General features: G+C 31.9%; 2 protein-coding genes across 6 annotated transcripts; one reads left to right on the top strand and one right to left on the bottom strand.

Annotated features, from left to right (window-relative positions):
• Positions 1-3,989: 3,989 nt before the first annotated feature.
• On the top strand, positions 3,990-6,568 carry LOC141723708 (GDSL esterase/lipase At5g62930). Of its 5 annotated transcripts, none has more exons than XR_012576343.1 (6): positions 3,990-4,191; positions 4,310-4,387; positions 4,934-5,074; positions 5,393-5,511; positions 5,768-6,087; positions 6,179-6,316. XR_012576343.1 is itself a non-coding variant. In XM_074525573.1 (6 exons), exons 1-5 carry the CDS (start codon positions 4,093-4,095, stop codon positions 5,934-5,936), a joined length of 606 nt encoding a protein of 201 aa, XP_074381674.1. In that variant the 5' UTR covers positions 3,990-4,092; the 3' UTR covers positions 5,937-5,976; positions 6,179-6,312. The 5 variants fall into 5 exon arrangements, 3 of the variants coding, with proteins under 3 accessions (XP_074381674.1, XP_074381672.1, XP_074381673.1); XM_074525573.1 differs by having other exon boundaries at positions 5,768-5,976; positions 6,179-6,312; XR_012576342.1 differs by having other exon boundaries at positions 3,991-4,191; positions 5,768-5,988; positions 6,179-6,317.
• Positions 6,569-10,577: 4,009 nt separating this feature from the next.
• LOC141723709 (phosphoenolpyruvate/phosphate translocator 2, chloroplastic-like) lies at positions 10,578-14,865 on the bottom strand. Its single transcript, XM_074525574.1, has 9 exons — positions 14,286-14,865; positions 13,554-13,676; positions 13,328-13,480; positions 12,991-13,076; positions 12,738-12,822; positions 12,419-12,538; positions 12,225-12,293; positions 11,899-12,028; positions 10,578-10,922 (listed from the first exon to the last, which is right to left on the bottom strand). The coding sequence occupies exons 1-9, from the start codon at positions 14,670-14,672 to the stop codon at positions 10,852-10,854; spliced, it is 1,224 nt and encodes a 407-aa protein (XP_074381675.1). The 5' UTR covers positions 14,673-14,865; the 3' UTR covers positions 10,578-10,851.
• Positions 14,866-17,543: the final 2,678 nt, after the last annotated feature.

Consider the following 17,543-nt stretch of genomic DNA (forward strand, 5'->3'; position numbering starts at 1 on the left):
CTATTTATGATGTTATATGAATATTCACCTCATATTACTAAATATTCACCTTAATTGAGTTAGATGTTTTAACTTTTTCATTTGGCCTCCCGTTTGCAGATCATGCGTACCAACTCAATTAAAATTTCTTCACCTGCATTGCTGCACATTATCTCCTAGCACGAATTTCAGTCTTGGAGAAATGTATAAATTGTATAAGGAACTTTTTGTGACTTGCTTACATAAGATCAGAGCTGGAGGTCAAGGAAGGACAATGGGATGCACTGGATCATTGATCTGACTGAGTGTGTTGCTCCTACTTTAATGGATATGAAATCTCCAAAAAAATTATATAATTGATTATTGATATTTTAGTTTATATCTAAAGCATATTAAACAACAACTTTTAATAATGAACAAATGCACTAAAATGCTAATAACTAAAAACAGTACTTTGAAAGAAAATCAAATATGGTAAGAGAGAACTTTGTACATGTTCTTATATAATCTTTTGGATTAAGAAAGATATTAATAACACAATTCACAACTATGTTAGCTAAAAATATATATTTAGTTCAATACAATTCTGCAAAGAACAATGATATGCAATGAAATGAATAAAAAACCAAAATAAATCATAGTTCCAGTTTCAACTACTTAGCAGGTAGTTCTAGTACAGCTGCAACAACTAGGTTTGCAAGTGCAGTGGTAGTCTATATAATATCGCACTTGGCTTCCATTAGTAGTACATATAAAAATCACATTCTGAAAAACCAAGCTTGTTAGTTTTATAGGTTAAGTACGAATGCACTACTATACGTAAGACAGAATTACTTGATAGAAGCCAAGAACATAGGTTGAACAGGCATCGATAAACAGAAATACATAGATATTTAGAAGAACTATAATGTACCATTAGAAGAAATAGTGGGATTTATATTTTTCGAATTTAGTCATTGTAGAGTGTGAGGTCTGAACTGGTGTTACAGGATTGCAAGTCAGGTCCCGAGAGCATAGCTTTTAATGTACAGGGAAACAACATATTTAGCTACATCCAAATATACATAGCAAAAATATTAGTGAAAAACATCGTACCCTTGTGCACTAAATACATGTTAATCAAATAAATTTATTAACAAATACACCAAATATATTGATCATTAGCTGATCAGAACTTGTCAATAACCACAAATAGATTGATTTATTAAGATAGACAAAAAACCCGGGATGCTATGCAGAAAGAGCGGGATCTCAAATATAAAATACAGAAGAAATGCAGTAGAATATCGCACAAAATGGATGCAGAAAAGTATAAAATCTGGTGAAAAATTGCTGTAGAAAACTGAATTATATGGTGCAACAATCTGTAGATAAATTCTATTATAATACGCTGCAAAAAATACCAAATTTGCTGCTTGAATATGCACGAAACAGTTACAGAAATCTGCAAGCGGGATCTCAAATACAAACTGCATAAAAATTGCAGTAGAATACTAAATAATTTGGTACAGAATAGTGCTGAAAATTGATGTAGAAAAGTACAAAAATTTGGTGGAAAAAATCACTGTAAAAAATTGAATTATTTGGTACAACAATCTGCAGATAAATTCTATTGTAATATACTGCAAAAACATACCAAATTTGCTGCTTGAATATGCAGGAAACTGTTACAGAAATCTGCTAAAAAAATTGCAGAAAAATGGTACATGTTTGGTGCAGATAAATGCAAAATCTACTGCTAAAATCTGCTCAAAAATTGCAGCAGAATTTTGCAGGAAAATGCTACTAAACTGCAAAAATTGTACAGTCATATTGGAAGCAAAAAAATTGTAATAATCCAGAACAATGAATCAGAGCAATCCACCATTTGCAATAAATTCTTAAAAAATCTCCACCTTTTTTGCAAGTTTGTTGGTAGTGTTCTTAGAAGACTTATTGTTCCTTTTCTCATTCCACATTCTAGCATTACACTTCTGGCAAATTTTGGACGGTGGTCCAAGTTCCATGTATCCACTTCACAAATCTGTGATTTTTTATGACAATAAGATGATAACTTGTGATCTGCTTAATTATTTATAAAAACAAGTAACCAACATTAAAAAGATTTAGAACTGAATTTGGTTCATCACTTTCTTCATCAGATAAATATTCGCCTCGATGAATGTTTACTGTAACATTTATAAAATCAAATTAATATTAAATTGTTAGACAAACTAAACATTAATATAAATGAGCAACTTATATTACAACATACAATGAGGATCTGATGCATCTTCATTGTCATCTGAATAGAACATGAACTATAGATATTAATAAATTGGACATTGCAAAAATCTTTACAAAGTTAAGTCAAGTACATAAAACAACACCAGAAGCAAATTGCTCGTAGTCTGGCATATGCTCAAGTGGTTCTTCATCCGCGTCATTGAGTGCTTGTAACAATTTCTTGATATTCATGCATCATTGATCAAAAAACAGGTTAGACACACATACACATAATTCATCATGATTTTGTAAACAGTGTTGTAAACTTTATCAGCATGCCAACATCTCCTGCCAAAACAAAAACTAATATATAAGTAAAAAATAAATACATAAACATATAAAATCTACTCAAATAACAATACTAATCAAAGATTAGACACACATACACTTAATTCACCATAATCAAAAAATCATGTGTTATGTATTTAGGCATAGGTTAAAAAATCATGCATCATTAATCAAAAAATAGGTTAGACACACATATACTGTAAGTTTTATCAACACATCATCATCTACTGTCAAAACCAATATAAATATAAGTAAACAATAAGTATATGAACATATAAAATCAATATAAATAACAATACTAAAATCATGAAAAACAGAGATTGAAAAGATGGACATAATTACTAACATGTAGAGTACGTATAACCTGCAAAAAAAGAGAGAATAATGAGATTCAGAGATTAGAAATTTATGTAAATAAGAAAATTGATTCATTAATCTCATCAAAATTAGGCACGTGTTTATATCTGTATATATCTATCTACTTCAAATAAAAGCAAAAAATAAGGAAGAGATTAATTAGTGATTATTTTGATGAGGAATTTGAAATTCAAAACATAACCAATAAGGAAACTAAAGATTATTATTGACATAGAGATTTAACCAGATGTGAGAAAATCATGCAAATCTTTTTAAACATTGTCAGTTTCCTTAGATAACATGTTTAAAATTCAAAATATACCTAATTTAGTGTTAGTATGGTTAATGTATATCTATATCTATATATTATAAATTGCTGGATAACCCTTTCCTAAGGTTTGGTATCCATATTTTGACTCGGATATAATTTTTAACTTTAATTTGACCCAATGGACTATCCATTTTTAGGTTTGGTATCCATATTAGGTTTATAAAAGATCCATATATTTATTATGATCCATTTTAATTATAGAAACTTTGCAATACAATTATAAATATGAATTGTGTTATTTATGGTAAGTTTTTAATACAAATTTGAAGTAAATTTTAAATTTTGACAAATCTATTTATAGAAATAATCTCATAAAATGTATAACATAAAAATAACTTATGTAACGAAAGTAGTTCTTAAATAAATTTATCATAATATGTAGATGCAATACAATTATTATATAAATAACTTAAACTTTCAGAATTATATTATTCAATTTTAATAATAAATTTATTTATTTATTTTATTAAATAATTTTTGAAATACCCGTGTGCAAAGCACGGGTTATAAACTAGTAAATGGGTAATAAATGGATAATCCATGGGTCTATAATTTTTATATGCAAAATGAGTCATGGGTAACCCATTTAAAGTTGGACTATCCATAACTGAAAATATATTTACCAAACTAGACATAGAGTAGTATAATTTTTATTGGATGGAAGGGTATTTAGTGTAATTTGATTTTTTGGTTGCTAGCAAAATTTAGGAATATATTGATATTGATATTGATCGATAAGCAAGAAGCTTTTTAAAATTTTGGGTACAAAGGTAATTTAAGGGAATTCTTAGTAGATTTCGTATTTTTTTAAACCATTCTTTTAATCTACTCCTTTTAAGTCCACTTAGTTAATATTCTAGTGATAGTGAAGAATGAGGCCCCAAATAGTATTATTTGGAGATTCAATCACACAACAATCTTTCAGTTTAGGTGCATGGGGTGCTGCTCTTGCTGATACTTTCTCAAGAAAGGTACTTACATTTATACACACACACACTTAACTATGCAAGTTTCGGTTGGTATTATTTTCTTGATTTTCTTGATTGATCTTTTGATGTCTATATGTATTTATATGATTTGTTTGATTAGGCTGATGTTCTGGTTCGTGGGTATGGTGGATACAACACAAGATGGGCACTTTTCTTGTTGCATCACATTTTTCCTCTGGTATATATTCTTTAGTTTTGTTTGTTAATGATCAAGATATTCAAAATTGCATCTTTACTTTAATCTGATTGTTTGATTAATTGCTTCATTTTACTTATGAATTGTTGTACTTCTGAGTTTGCAGCTCCAGTGATGGGATTAGATGTAGATAATCATATGGTGTTCATGAGATTATTGTTTTACTAATGTCTGGGAAAATGCTGATTTAGAGTTAACTGGATAAAAATGAGATTAAGTTTTAGAATATGGTATGTCAGTACACTTGAGGAGCTTCTTTATTATTATTGATAACTAAAGGCACTCACAACCCGCCTTCGTTTTGACAATGTTTAAATTCTCAAATTGTATAGAGGGAGCGGGAGAGATTTTGAGACCAATGCTAGAAAATGGGATTTGAGAAGCTATTATATTATTCTATTTCATTTATATCCTCGATGGAAAAAATTTATCTGATTCGGTATCACCTAGATTTTAATTTGTGCAGATAGCAATTGGTGGATGGTGAATATTATATTCATTCGTGTCCTCTGTTGAATTGTTCTGCAGGATGCTGCAACACCTCCCCTTGCTGTCACGATATTTTTTGGAGCTAATGATGCTGCTCTTTCAGGAAGAACAAGTGAGCGACAACATGTGCCTGTTGAGGAGTATAAGGAAAATTTAAGGAAGATAGTTCATCATATTAAGGTTTACTCTTTTTCCACAAAAGTGTCTCTTTGCTCTTTTTAATTCCTCTCTTTTGTATTCATTTCTTCTCTTTTATTGTATGGTGATTGTTGATTACCGTGTTCAGCCTACTAATTTGACCAACGCCACAGAGAAACATTGAAATAAAATTACAAACAAATAAATGGTGTATAAGAGCTGAGCTATCACATCTGCAGGCTGCTGGCAATGATATATGTACACATAGACATCAAGCCTACAGTCCTCTTTCTATTTAGTATTGTTGTGCATGTCAAACTCTTTCCTTCATGTTATTTACTGATTTACATGTGACTGTAGTGCAAGTGTGCTTCATCTATATCCTGCTCGTGGTCAACTTTATTCCGTAGGCTCGTCCTCAGCCCCCAATCTATTGCTATACTGATTGCTTTACATGATTGCAGGAATGCTCCAATAAGGTATTAGTGTTGCTAATTACTCCACCACCAATTGATGAGGATGGGCGCTTTAAATATGCACGGTATAATGGAGAACATGAAAGGGAAAGGAAAAAATGATTTCTTGAGTCTTGACCCTTCATTTAAAATAAAAATATTTATTTTGCCAAAGATAAAATGTGTAATGAATTGATATGTTGTGTAGATGTCCTTTCTTTGTCTTTATAATATGGTTTTCTTCATAATAGTAATAGATTTGTATGATCTGGTTGAGCAGATCTTTGTATGGAGATAAAGCAATGAAACTTCCAGAAAGGACAAATGAAGTTACTGGACTTTATGCCAAGCAGTGCATCGAATTGGCAGAGGAACTAGGTATCCCTTCCATCAATTTATGGTCCAAGATGCAAGAAACGGATGGCTGGCAAAAGAAGTTCCTAAAGTGAGTAACAGATTTTAACATACAAAGGGATTATTAAGCACATGGTAAAACAAGACGTATGTTGGACAAACTACAAAGCTTATATTCAAGTACTTCGAATCTTAAATGTTGCAACACAGAATACAAATTTATCATTCATATCTTTATCCGAATCTGTGAGACTTCTGTATGTATTTGTTATTTCTTTTGTTAGTTTGTTAGTAATCTGTTTAAAACATCATACTAACATTGAGGTTTTCAATGCAGCGATGGATTGCACCTAACACCAGAAGGAAATGAAGTTGTCCATCTAGAAGTTACAAGAATTTTCGCTGAATTAGGGCTTTCTCCTACAGAAATGCCACTTGATTTCCCTCACCACTCCAAAATTGATCCAGAAACACCTGAAAAGGCTTTCCAAATAAAATGCGAATAGCACTTATCTTTCATTGAAGACAACTACTTTGAGGGAAATTCTTAAATGCAATGCCGCTGAATCATGTTTAAACCCGCAAAAAAGAACTTATAGCTAAATTGGAGTTAGACTGTATTTGTATTTCTTATATGTGAACCGAAAATTTTGTATTACTACATTTATAATTTCATTATTTTTTTTCTAGTACAATGAGAGAGAATTAGTTAGGTCGTGCCTGTTCATCCTTCATAGTGCATCCTAGACATGTTCAAGAGTGGAGATAGGGTAGTTGAAGCCTAGAAGTTTGTCACAAATTTGGGTGAAGAGGGTAATGATTTTAGAATGTTGGTACTCTTCTTGCAGCTTGCAGAACTCATGGAGTATTTCAAGTAGGTAATTTTTTGGCAAAAATAGGTATATGAAATGGGAAAAAAACGGATAACATGTCAGGTCTCCCGTTCCGCTCTCCGGTATGGAAACTGGGAGCAGCCTGTAAATAGAGTGAGAGAAGGGATTAGAGATGCACAAAAAACTCGGGCCCGAAAATTTAGCCCGGTCCGGTTAAAAGCTCGGGTTTCTGTCCGGCCCGGCCCGATTAAAAGCCCGAAAAAATCCGGTTATAATCTGATTATTCTAATATATTTTCTTATATATTTATAAATTCACATTTATTATAAATATAAATAATACTTTAAACTCATTTATATTTACGTACTTGTGATTAATAATATTATTTATATACTTCGTTGCATAAATAATAAAAGAAAATATGATAAGTACACTATATATATTTGGATATCATTGTTATCATAACAATGATAAAACATATTATTCTATAAACATGTTTATTTTTTGCCGAACTTAAATGTTTTCAATGAAGTAATGTTTTCATAAAATATTTTATGTAAACTAATACATTTTTAAGATGATCTAGTTGCTAACATATATATTCTTCGGAATCTTTAATAATACTCGATCCGATTTAAATTAGAAACCCGGCCGGGCCCGGCCCGGTCAAACTCAAAGTCAAAGCCCGAAAAACTCGGTCCGGTTAAGACCCGGGTTTTTTAAGGCCCAGTCAAAGCCCGGCCCGGTAGGTCTTTTGTGCATATCTAGAATGCAGGGAGAGGGTTCTAAGTAAGGTCGTTGGCTTGATGTTGCAGGTTAAAATACTTTGATTCTAATATAATGCGTCGTTGGAAGAATTAGGCGTAGGATGCAGTCTACAGGCTCTTAAGTACAGATAAAATTCTAGTGTTTGAGGTAGGGGTGTACACGGATCGGGTTGGGCGGGTCGGGAGAATTTAGTAACTCAGTCCAATTAATTCGGGTTTTTAAAAATTTCAACCCAACCAAAATCGTTTAAATTTGTAACCCAAACTAATTTGTTTACTTCGGTTTGGTTCGGTTTGGATCGGTTTGGATCGGTTTGGTTCGGTTTATTAAATATACAAAATTAATATAAAAAATTATAATAAAACATAAGATTTCAAAGTTTAAAACACTTGAAAATAGATCAAAATAATATTACAATCCTCCATATTGAATAGTCTTAAACATCTAATTTTCGACATCAAAAGTACTAATAATATTGTTTACGCGTTAAATATTAGAATGAATCATAAATGTAAAAAAATATAACACTAATCAAATATCTATTGTTGTTACGAAATGAACTATGAACACGGAGGTTATAAGTTATATTTAGAGGTAGAGATATATGGATTTATGTAAATGACCTAAACATAATTTTGGATTAACTTATTAGCATGTACATATATATTTTAATCGGGTTGGGTTGGATTGGTTTAAAATTATCGAAAACCATATCCAACCCAATTAAATTGGGTTGACATTTTTTCAACCCAACTATATATCGTGTTGAAAAAAATCGGTTTTGTTCGGCCGAAATAGGGTCAGTTCGGTTTGGATTGGTCGGGTTGACCAGACCGTGTACACCCCTAGTTTGAGGTAAGAACAAATATAATTAATACTAACCTATTATCCGTGCACGGACTAATTATATATTTATTATTTTATAAAAATAATTTTTAAAAGAGAATATTTATATATTAATGAGATTAATAGAGTTAAAATATTTATGTATTATCTTATATGTATTATATTATTGAATGATTCAAAATTAGATATTTAAAATATTAAAATATCCAGCTACTACAGTTTATAAATCACTTTGCTGGTGTAGAGATTACAAGAAAGTGGAAGTTTTGAAGTGGGTTTAGAGATTATAGGAAAGTGGAAGTTTTGAATAATAATAGTATATGTGGGTGATGGGTCCTGGTACCTAACAATCGTGTGTCAGAGACTGTTTAAATAACACATTGTTATAGGGGCGTCGGATCTATGTTTCAACCGCCCGGTTCAAGGTTTTTTTTTTACCTTCTGCTATAAATATCCGCTGAAAGGACTTTTTCCTTTCCGCTATAAATATCCGCAGAAAGAAAAAAGTTCTTTTCGCAAATATTTATAGTGGAAGGTAAAAAAAAAAATTTTAAATCCGGGCAGTTGAAATAAAGATCTAAGAGTAAAAGTTGTGAAGTAGTGTGTTAGATAAGGTTTATTTAACACATGATTGTTAGGTATTAAAACCCGTGGGTGATTAGGTATTGCTTTATGGAATATTGTTTTTTTTACTTTTTCTTGATTTATTAATTATTTTGTTATATTATAATTTGAATTATAAAAAGAAATTGAAAGGTTTTTGTTTTCCTATAAAAGAGTTAAGAAAGAAGTTGAGCGCGATTAAAAATCAAGTTCGATAATAATATATAGAGTTTGTAGGTATATCAGATACATGATTTAATTTTTTTAACTAAATTAAATTTGTTTAAACTTTATTTTGAACGGTGTTAACATACTAAAATTGGAAGGTGTTAACCCACGGAACAAATGAAACCGACGCTTATAATAATAAAGTATAATATACATTCGGGAACAAATACAATTAATATGCATTCGGGAAATCAACCTGCCCTGTATTAATTGATAGTTTTTTTGTTGCTAAATTAGTTATTTCACTCAATTTCTTTAAAAAAAACCGAATAATGAATCAAAATTATTTCACCCAATCTTTTTTTGCCAATATTTCACCCAATCTTACTACAATTACATTTATATCATGTACTACTTTTTAACGTATTTTAAGTAATTCAATGATCGATCACTTAAAAAAATTAATTAAATAAAAATAATTAAAAAATGTAATTAACGAAGCAACTTTTAGATTTCTTAAATCTATATTGTACTAAAACAAAGTACAAGTTTAGGATGATGTGTCAAACTCCCATTTACAACTCCCCATTACGAGCTTAGCTTACATCATCAAATCAAGCTCTCATCAACAATTTTGTATCAAGCTCTCATCAACAATTTTGCTGCTGTCATCTTCCAGACTTCCACTAATAATCCGCTCATTTAATTTATTTTTAACCTCTCTTTTTCATTTATTACTTCCACTAATTCTCTCTTTTATCTATTTCTCATTCTCTTTCTTCCTCATTTTTATATTCTTAAATTAATAATTTAATTTCTTCACTAATTTTATCTTATTCAAAATTAATTTTATTTACACCAATATTCATTATTATATTTTAATATTTAATAAAAAATTGATAATCAATATTTGTAGTCTAGGTAATATTATTTTTTGAGTTTCCGTGTTTATAATTTTATTCTAGTCTCATTATTATGTATTAAAAATACTATATTATATATAATTCAAGTTAAGATATTTCAAAATAAATTTAAAAAAAAAATAATTATAATATAACCGGGTTCGGTCTAGTTTCTGCAGTAATACAGCTACTGCAACTAGATCTATAAAACTATACCGTGCGACATCATAACTTCATAAGTCGTAAAGACTACATAATTTACATGATTTATTCAAAGCAGCACAAACCTACCTTGGACAACCCTGCCCTTGCACTACATTTTAGCGTAACCAAACAGGGCTACCTCCTCGAGTCCATATTAACATAGAAAGTAATCGAGGAGGTAGCCCTGTAACAAAAGTTTATGATCCTGATCCATTTATAATGTTAAATCTGTCTACTTGAGAATTAGTTACGAATTAATTCTACACTATGTAAAATAAACTATATTCAGTTGCCTAATTTTATCATGTTTATGTAGCACTTTAATTATTACTATATGTTTATGTGTACATTATGTAGCTATGGACATCTTCCAAAGAACCAAGGTGCCAAAGTGTTCAGAGTACCATCAAAATGAACCACTTGGAGATAGAGCTTGTATTCGGTTTCCTAAAAGTTAAGGAAGAAAAACCTACTACTAGGTCTGTCACAAAAAATGTCTATGAACTACAAGATAACTTTTGCACTTACAACAACTCTGGTCTTCTGACTTTTTTTCCCGTTTTTGGACGGGGTGAAGGAGGTTATGTGGTGGTTTACACTAGGGCCACAATACAACCAGATCCTACAACAAAAGCATGTACCAACTAGGAAAAGTTTCACCAGCAAAATCCTCCATTGCAAGTAAATTAAGATGTCTTTGGTTTAATGCGCTTCACCCTTGAATACAAAAATACTCCAGCAAGGGCCAGTCCGGTGCCTGAACCAGAAAGCAAGATTAATAACACAAGTACAAATTTTTGCTAGAAGGAAATTTGTTAAATCTGAACTAAATGACTTGTTAATCAAAATATGGTAGAAGTTGAAATAGTTGGCATATATTTTTACTAAAATATTTGAATGCTTGTACACACCAATTTTGCTTTTCATCTTAAAAGATACATAACAAGTGTACCAATTGTCAAAATGATATGGAGAGTGATAGTAAGGACTCAAAACCATAATCCTGTTCCAGGGTGGAGGAGGATAGTACTTGCCACTAGGCTCTTTAGTCCTCTTCTGTCTTCTTTTTAGGAAGATTGTATAGTATTTTAAGTACAAAAGGAGGGGAACTCATGACTTCCTTATGAGGAATTGAGTGGGTGATGATAAAATATGCTATCCTTAAAGTCTAATATATATAAGAAAATATTGAATATGGATGATTCTCATGATTACAAATAGAATATGTGAAAAGTATAGTCAACTGACAGATAAAAATACCAAGTAAACACAACAATTATAAATGAAATATGTTAAAAGAATATTAAGCTGAGGGGTACTGTCGCAGGGATGCAATGTAATTTGAACGATTATAGTAGATCTGTTTGATTAGTTAGGCTCAACTTAGATTGTTAAAAAAAAAAATCACTCAGAAACTTATCAGCTAAATCGTTAAAACTTAAACCTTGTTCAGTCCTATTCGTTCTTCAATAAAATGGCAGCTAAGCCCCTGTTGAAAAGAAGTTTACAGCTAATTGTTTAAGGTAAAGTTGTTGCATTTGACAACTTCTCACATGCAGTCTGCTAGAATTGCACTTAAGTGACCCCTTTTTTTCTTATCATAATAGCATACTTTGTACATACTTTATAAGGCAAGTTAGATACTCTATAGGCTACACAAATACTCCAATACTTCCGATTAATTTCACTATATTCAATATTCCATCAGCTAGGAAAGATGTTTGTTTACATACCAAGAGAGTTGATAGGTGAAACAGGTGTACGGAAGAAGAGAACAGAGGTCACTATCACCACCACACGCTTTACACAATTACCCACAGAGTGGGTAACTGGAGATACCCTCTGCAATATCATATACGAAACCTACATAGAAAAAAATCTTATTAGGTTATAACATGGTGTTCTAATCAATTTTCACAAGTGTTAAAGGTCCGTCAACAGCCAACCCTCCCCCCCCCCCCCAATAACCCATCACTGAGAAGTTGTGAGGGATCAACTTGACGCGAGAAATGTGGGTAAAAGTTCATCAGTGTGTGAAACTTAGTGCAAGAGTACTTACTTGCTGGTATGCATGGAAGCAAAGTGCAGCGATGAGAGACCTCGTGTAGACCTGTCCTACATTTAATCCCTGCAATTATCGTAACAAATAAAGAATTAATAACTAAAAGAACAATGGCTTTTCACTAGGTATATTTTTAAAAGATTCAAAAGTGTAAGAATTAACACGTTTCTAATTAATTTTATATTACTCACAGCAGATTGCAAATATGCAGGCGTGAACTTGACCCCTTCCATAAAAACAGCAACAGGGGCTAACAAGAAAAAGGACATGATGGTAATGATAGAGAAGAGAGTGATGTTATCCAATGATTCCTGAAAATGATACAACCGCAGGTTATTCAGCAAAATAATGCAAACAGAAGATTTGTTATATACTCTATGCATAAGTAAATCCCCAATTAAATTTTCATCATCGCCTCTATTCCCTGTTTCTGTACTTCTTTTAGTTACCTAACACTAAACTTTGAGGTACATTAAAAGTACTTAATATACTGCGAACCTAGAAGGATACCTCTTTCTTGACCATGAACTTTTTGCTAAGGACATTACGGGACTGATTGGTCAGATTAGAAGCCATTGCACTCCAAAATCCGGACCTATTCACAAACATAAATATGGGATCATTACGAGCTTCTATAAATCGTTAGTCATTCCAACACTCGAAGAAATGGAGCTAAATGTTCTCTACGTAAGGAACAGTATTGCTAAATTTAGTTAAAATAGACAAATCATATAAACAGAACTCATGCATATATGTTACTGACCAGTTGAAAGATGCCTCGGTCATTGACGCTAGTCCCACTCCCCCAACAATTGGTAGAAGGGATAGAAGCACCCATACAGTAGGTGTCTGTCATAATTGGATAACAATAGAAATTATATAAGGAAGAACTTAAAGGAATAAGATAAGTTAAATAAAACCCTGCATCAATATAGGAAAGCATAATATATTCTTGAGATTTGATAACCAAAAAAGGTTGGAACACATATATTTTCTTATTGCAAAAAAGAAGCAACAAGTTTGCTACATAAATGTCTTCCTTTACAAATCAAATATAAACTATTGATCAAACTAAAGACAAAATCATTCACAATACACACCTCTGCGAGAAACATAGCTGAGAGTACAACCGAGAAAAAGGGCTCCATGGCTTTGATGGTATGGGTGAATGATACCGCAACTTTCCCAAGACTCATATTTGTGAACAGGTTTCCTAAAGTGTGCACCACCGCCAAAGGTAGAATTGCCACAAGCTAAAAGTAAAATGCCAATTTCAGTCAATGTCATATACACCAATAGAAACACTTATGCTCCATATTAAAGTACCTGGGCACCACTAATTTTAGGCCGGCTGTAGAGGTTTGATGTCCACATAAACATGACAAGGACAGTTCCAACAGCAAACTGAACTGCAGTGACAGTTATTGGATATTGATAAACTTTAAGTACCTGCATAACAAGAACTACAGTATAAAATGTATGTTCGGAAAAGTATGAATGCAATAAGTAGTTGTCAACGGTAGCTCTAGCCTTACAAAACAAAGACACTCAGATGAAAATCGAGTTCTAGAATAATTGACCATTAAAACTATAAATAACTGATGAATATTATTCACTGCAGTCTATTTATATCTGAAAGAAAAAAACTGTACCAGCCTCTTACAAATTATAGCTTTATAGGGAACCCAAACTAGCAAATTACCAGCATAATACTCTAAAAATTAACAAAATGAACTTCAAACATTCAAGTCAGCCTGTCTTTTTGCACAAGTTATTCTGCAAAGCAAATTAAATTAGAATCGGAGCAACATAATCACATAAAATGCATGATTGTAGGTGCACATAAAAAAACCGTAAAATTCAATTAATCTGACAACATAAACAGATCAATTATGCATATATATACATACATCATAAACAAATCATTCACGTCAATTATTCTAAAATCAGAAACAATTAATCTTGCACAGTACACACACATCACAAACAAATGGTTCAGGAAGTACAAATTTAGTAAGTGATGAACTAACGAGAGGGAGAGAGAGGAGAGAGATGTACCTGTTTGTTATAAATATTGAAGTAGATATTAAAAAGGTACCAAAGCCCAAACAACGAGCCAAGCAACAAAGTGTCCTTAAACCTGGACTTCTCAGTCCCATCATCTCCACTCTGAGGCACCACATCCCCAGCCTTCACTTCAAATCCTCTCCTTAACTCCACCTTGTCATCACAATTCCACCCGCTCACTCTCCGCGGCGAGTACTCGCAACAAACCGAACTCAATCTCCGCGACAACGAGATAAACACATTGCCAGTATACGCATAATTAAGTGATTTAGGAGGTGATGGGAGAGGAGTGAAACGAATAGGTGCGTGAGTGAGGTGTTTTCTAGGGTTAGGGATTGAAGGAGTGGTGGAGATTGTTGAGAGAGTAGAGGTTTGCATTGTGGGGGTGAAATTGGGATCGGAGATTACGAGAGAGTTGAGTGAATCGTGAGAAATGAGAAATGAGAAATGAAATGAAGGGGGGTTTGTGTAGGTGTTTGGTGATTTGTTTGTTTGTTTGTTGGTGTGGTTTGGTTTTGGTGTAGGTGAGTGAAGGGTAAGCTGTAGTGGTTACGGCATACTATAGCTAGCAAACTAGAGTATGAACTATGATGGTATGTTGGTGTTTGGTAATTGCTTGCCACGTTGCGTGCATTTACACGATGCACACGTGTCTTTTTTACATTTTTTTTTATGTTTTATTAATTAATTTTTAGGTTTTTTAGAGCATTTTCAACGTGCTCCTAGATTGCTTCTATATTATAAATAAGATATAACTCTTAATAAATTAGTGCATAGATTTTCCCTTTAAACTCCAACAAAATTTCTTTTATCTTGACTCCTAAGTCCTAATATATGTAATATTTATATTTAAAATTTCACAATAATAAAAAATTTGAAGGGAAACATGTACAAATAAATTTATCTTATTAATAAAAAAAAATAGGTTAAAGTCATGTCGTGACTCTTAAAATAGAGAAAAGATAAAAGGCTGTCAAGGTTTTAAAAAACATTAAGAGACTTGTTGGAGTATTCTTTATGTTTAGATCTAATAGGGTCATAGACGGTAATATTGGGTACGATAATGATGATGAGTTTGTTTAGAGCATTTTCAATAATCTCTTAAGTCACTCTTCAAATATAATATAAAAATTGATTTTTAACAACTTAATAATATACATTTATCTCCAACAACACTCTTTATATCCACTCTTTAAATAATATTTTAGTATTAAATTATTTTTATTGAATGGGAGTACAATACAAAGTGGACAGAGAAAGTGAGTGCCACGAAAAATTGATTATATCGGAGTGTTTTTGCAGCCGAATCCACTTTGAATTTGATAAATGCATTGCTTGTGAAGTGTGTGTTCGTGTATGTCCTATAGATCTACATGTTGTAGATTGGAAGTTCAAAACGGATATTAGAAAGAAACGATTGCTTAAATACAGTATTGATTTCGAAATCTGTATATTTTGTGGTAATTGCGTTGAGTATTGTCCAACAAATTAGCTATCAATGACTGAAGAATATGAACTTTCTACATATGATCGTCACAAGTTGAATTATAATCAAATTGCTTTAGGGATTCAAGCTCTTAAAATGAATTTTAAGAGATTTGATCAAAACTGGTGTTCCAACAATCTTCTAATCACTCCTTATATCACTAATAGCTTCACCTAAACCGGGAAATCCTGGTATACGACATGTGAACACGGTACGAAACGACATGAATAATTAGTGTTTGGGTAGAAAATTTGGTACACGAACACGAAAGTACGCGAACATGAAAAAATACGAATATAATTAGTGTTGGGTTTGAGTTTCCAATATAGGTACACGACACAGACGAAAGTACACAAAATAAATAAACAATTAAAATTTTAAAAATATAATATATATATATATATATATATATATATAATAAATATCAAATGTGAATTTTAACTATCCTAAATAACATATGTTAGGTCCGTGATCAACCGTAGAGGGAGGGTGAATACAGTTTACGCAAACAATTTGATAAAACTTTAACAGAATCAGCAATTTTTATATTAACAGATAAAAACTGATTATAAAAGTACTCTCTCAAAGAATGAACAATTATCCTTGAGAGCTGCTAGGTTATACGAATGATATATCAATGTACGCAATACATTAAGCATAAACCTAATTTGTGCCTTATATAGAGCACAATTACACAATCAATAAGGAATCATATTCTATTACAATAAAGAAACCTATTACTTATCCATGTATGATTGCTTCTGAGATAAAGTCCTTCACCTCCTTGAATTTATGCTTTCATTTTCCTCCTCGAATATCTACTGAAGTGACAAATCCTGATGACATCAACTGCTGATCATCAAGTACTGATGACATCACTCTTCAGTAAAAAATGATATTAAGTCATGATAAGAATTTCTGATAGTTTCTGTATTGATATTCTCAATTATATCTAACAATTTCCCCCAACTTGTGCATTATGAAAATATGTACAAGTTCCAATTGATGATATCAAAACTATCTAAATGCGGAAATCAAGTAAACATATTCATTCTTACTTCAATAAATATCAGACTTTACTCTTCATTCTGAACTCTAACACAGTCTGGAAAATCTTCAAGAAACTTTCTCAGCAGATTTTCTTCCATTATATCCAAATACCATTGCATCCTCTGTTTGTGTTCTTTCAGTTCATCTGTTGATTCATCATTCTGATAGATGGCAGCCCTGAGGTCATGTAACATAGACTCATTTCTATCTTAACTCCTTCAATAGGCATATCAACAACATAATCAATTTGATCAATGTACTTTGGAATGTAGTTAGATTTGTAAGGCATTCCTCTCTGCTTTAACTGTATCAGGTTATTTATAAATACAGACCATCTGGAATGTGGTGCCCTCCAAACCCGGGTCAGAAGTTTGGGGTCCACACACACACCTTAATTATAACCTGCTTATAACAATAATAAAGATAATAATAATATATGCAATGACCCTACTTACCAACCACCACGGACCGCAACAGGTTAAAGTATGCACACAAGCCAAACACACTAATATATTACAAACCGTTCAAATCCCAACTATTTCAAATTCAAACTGAGTATTAAACATTATTACAAACTTTTACAAACTTAAATTATTCCAAAAGAAGCCTACTAGCTCAGCTTTCTCAACCGAAACCCCTAGCTCTCGCGCTGGACTGGGGATCCTCTCTACCAACTGGTTCCTTTTTAACTGGAAAGAATATAAACAACATCG

This window comes from Apium graveolens, chromosome 5, assembly GCF_009905375.1.
Source record: "Apium graveolens cultivar Ventura chromosome 5, ASM990537v1, whole genome shotgun sequence".
Taxonomy (NCBI): Eukaryota; Viridiplantae; Streptophyta; class Magnoliopsida; order Apiales; family Apiaceae; genus Apium; species Apium graveolens.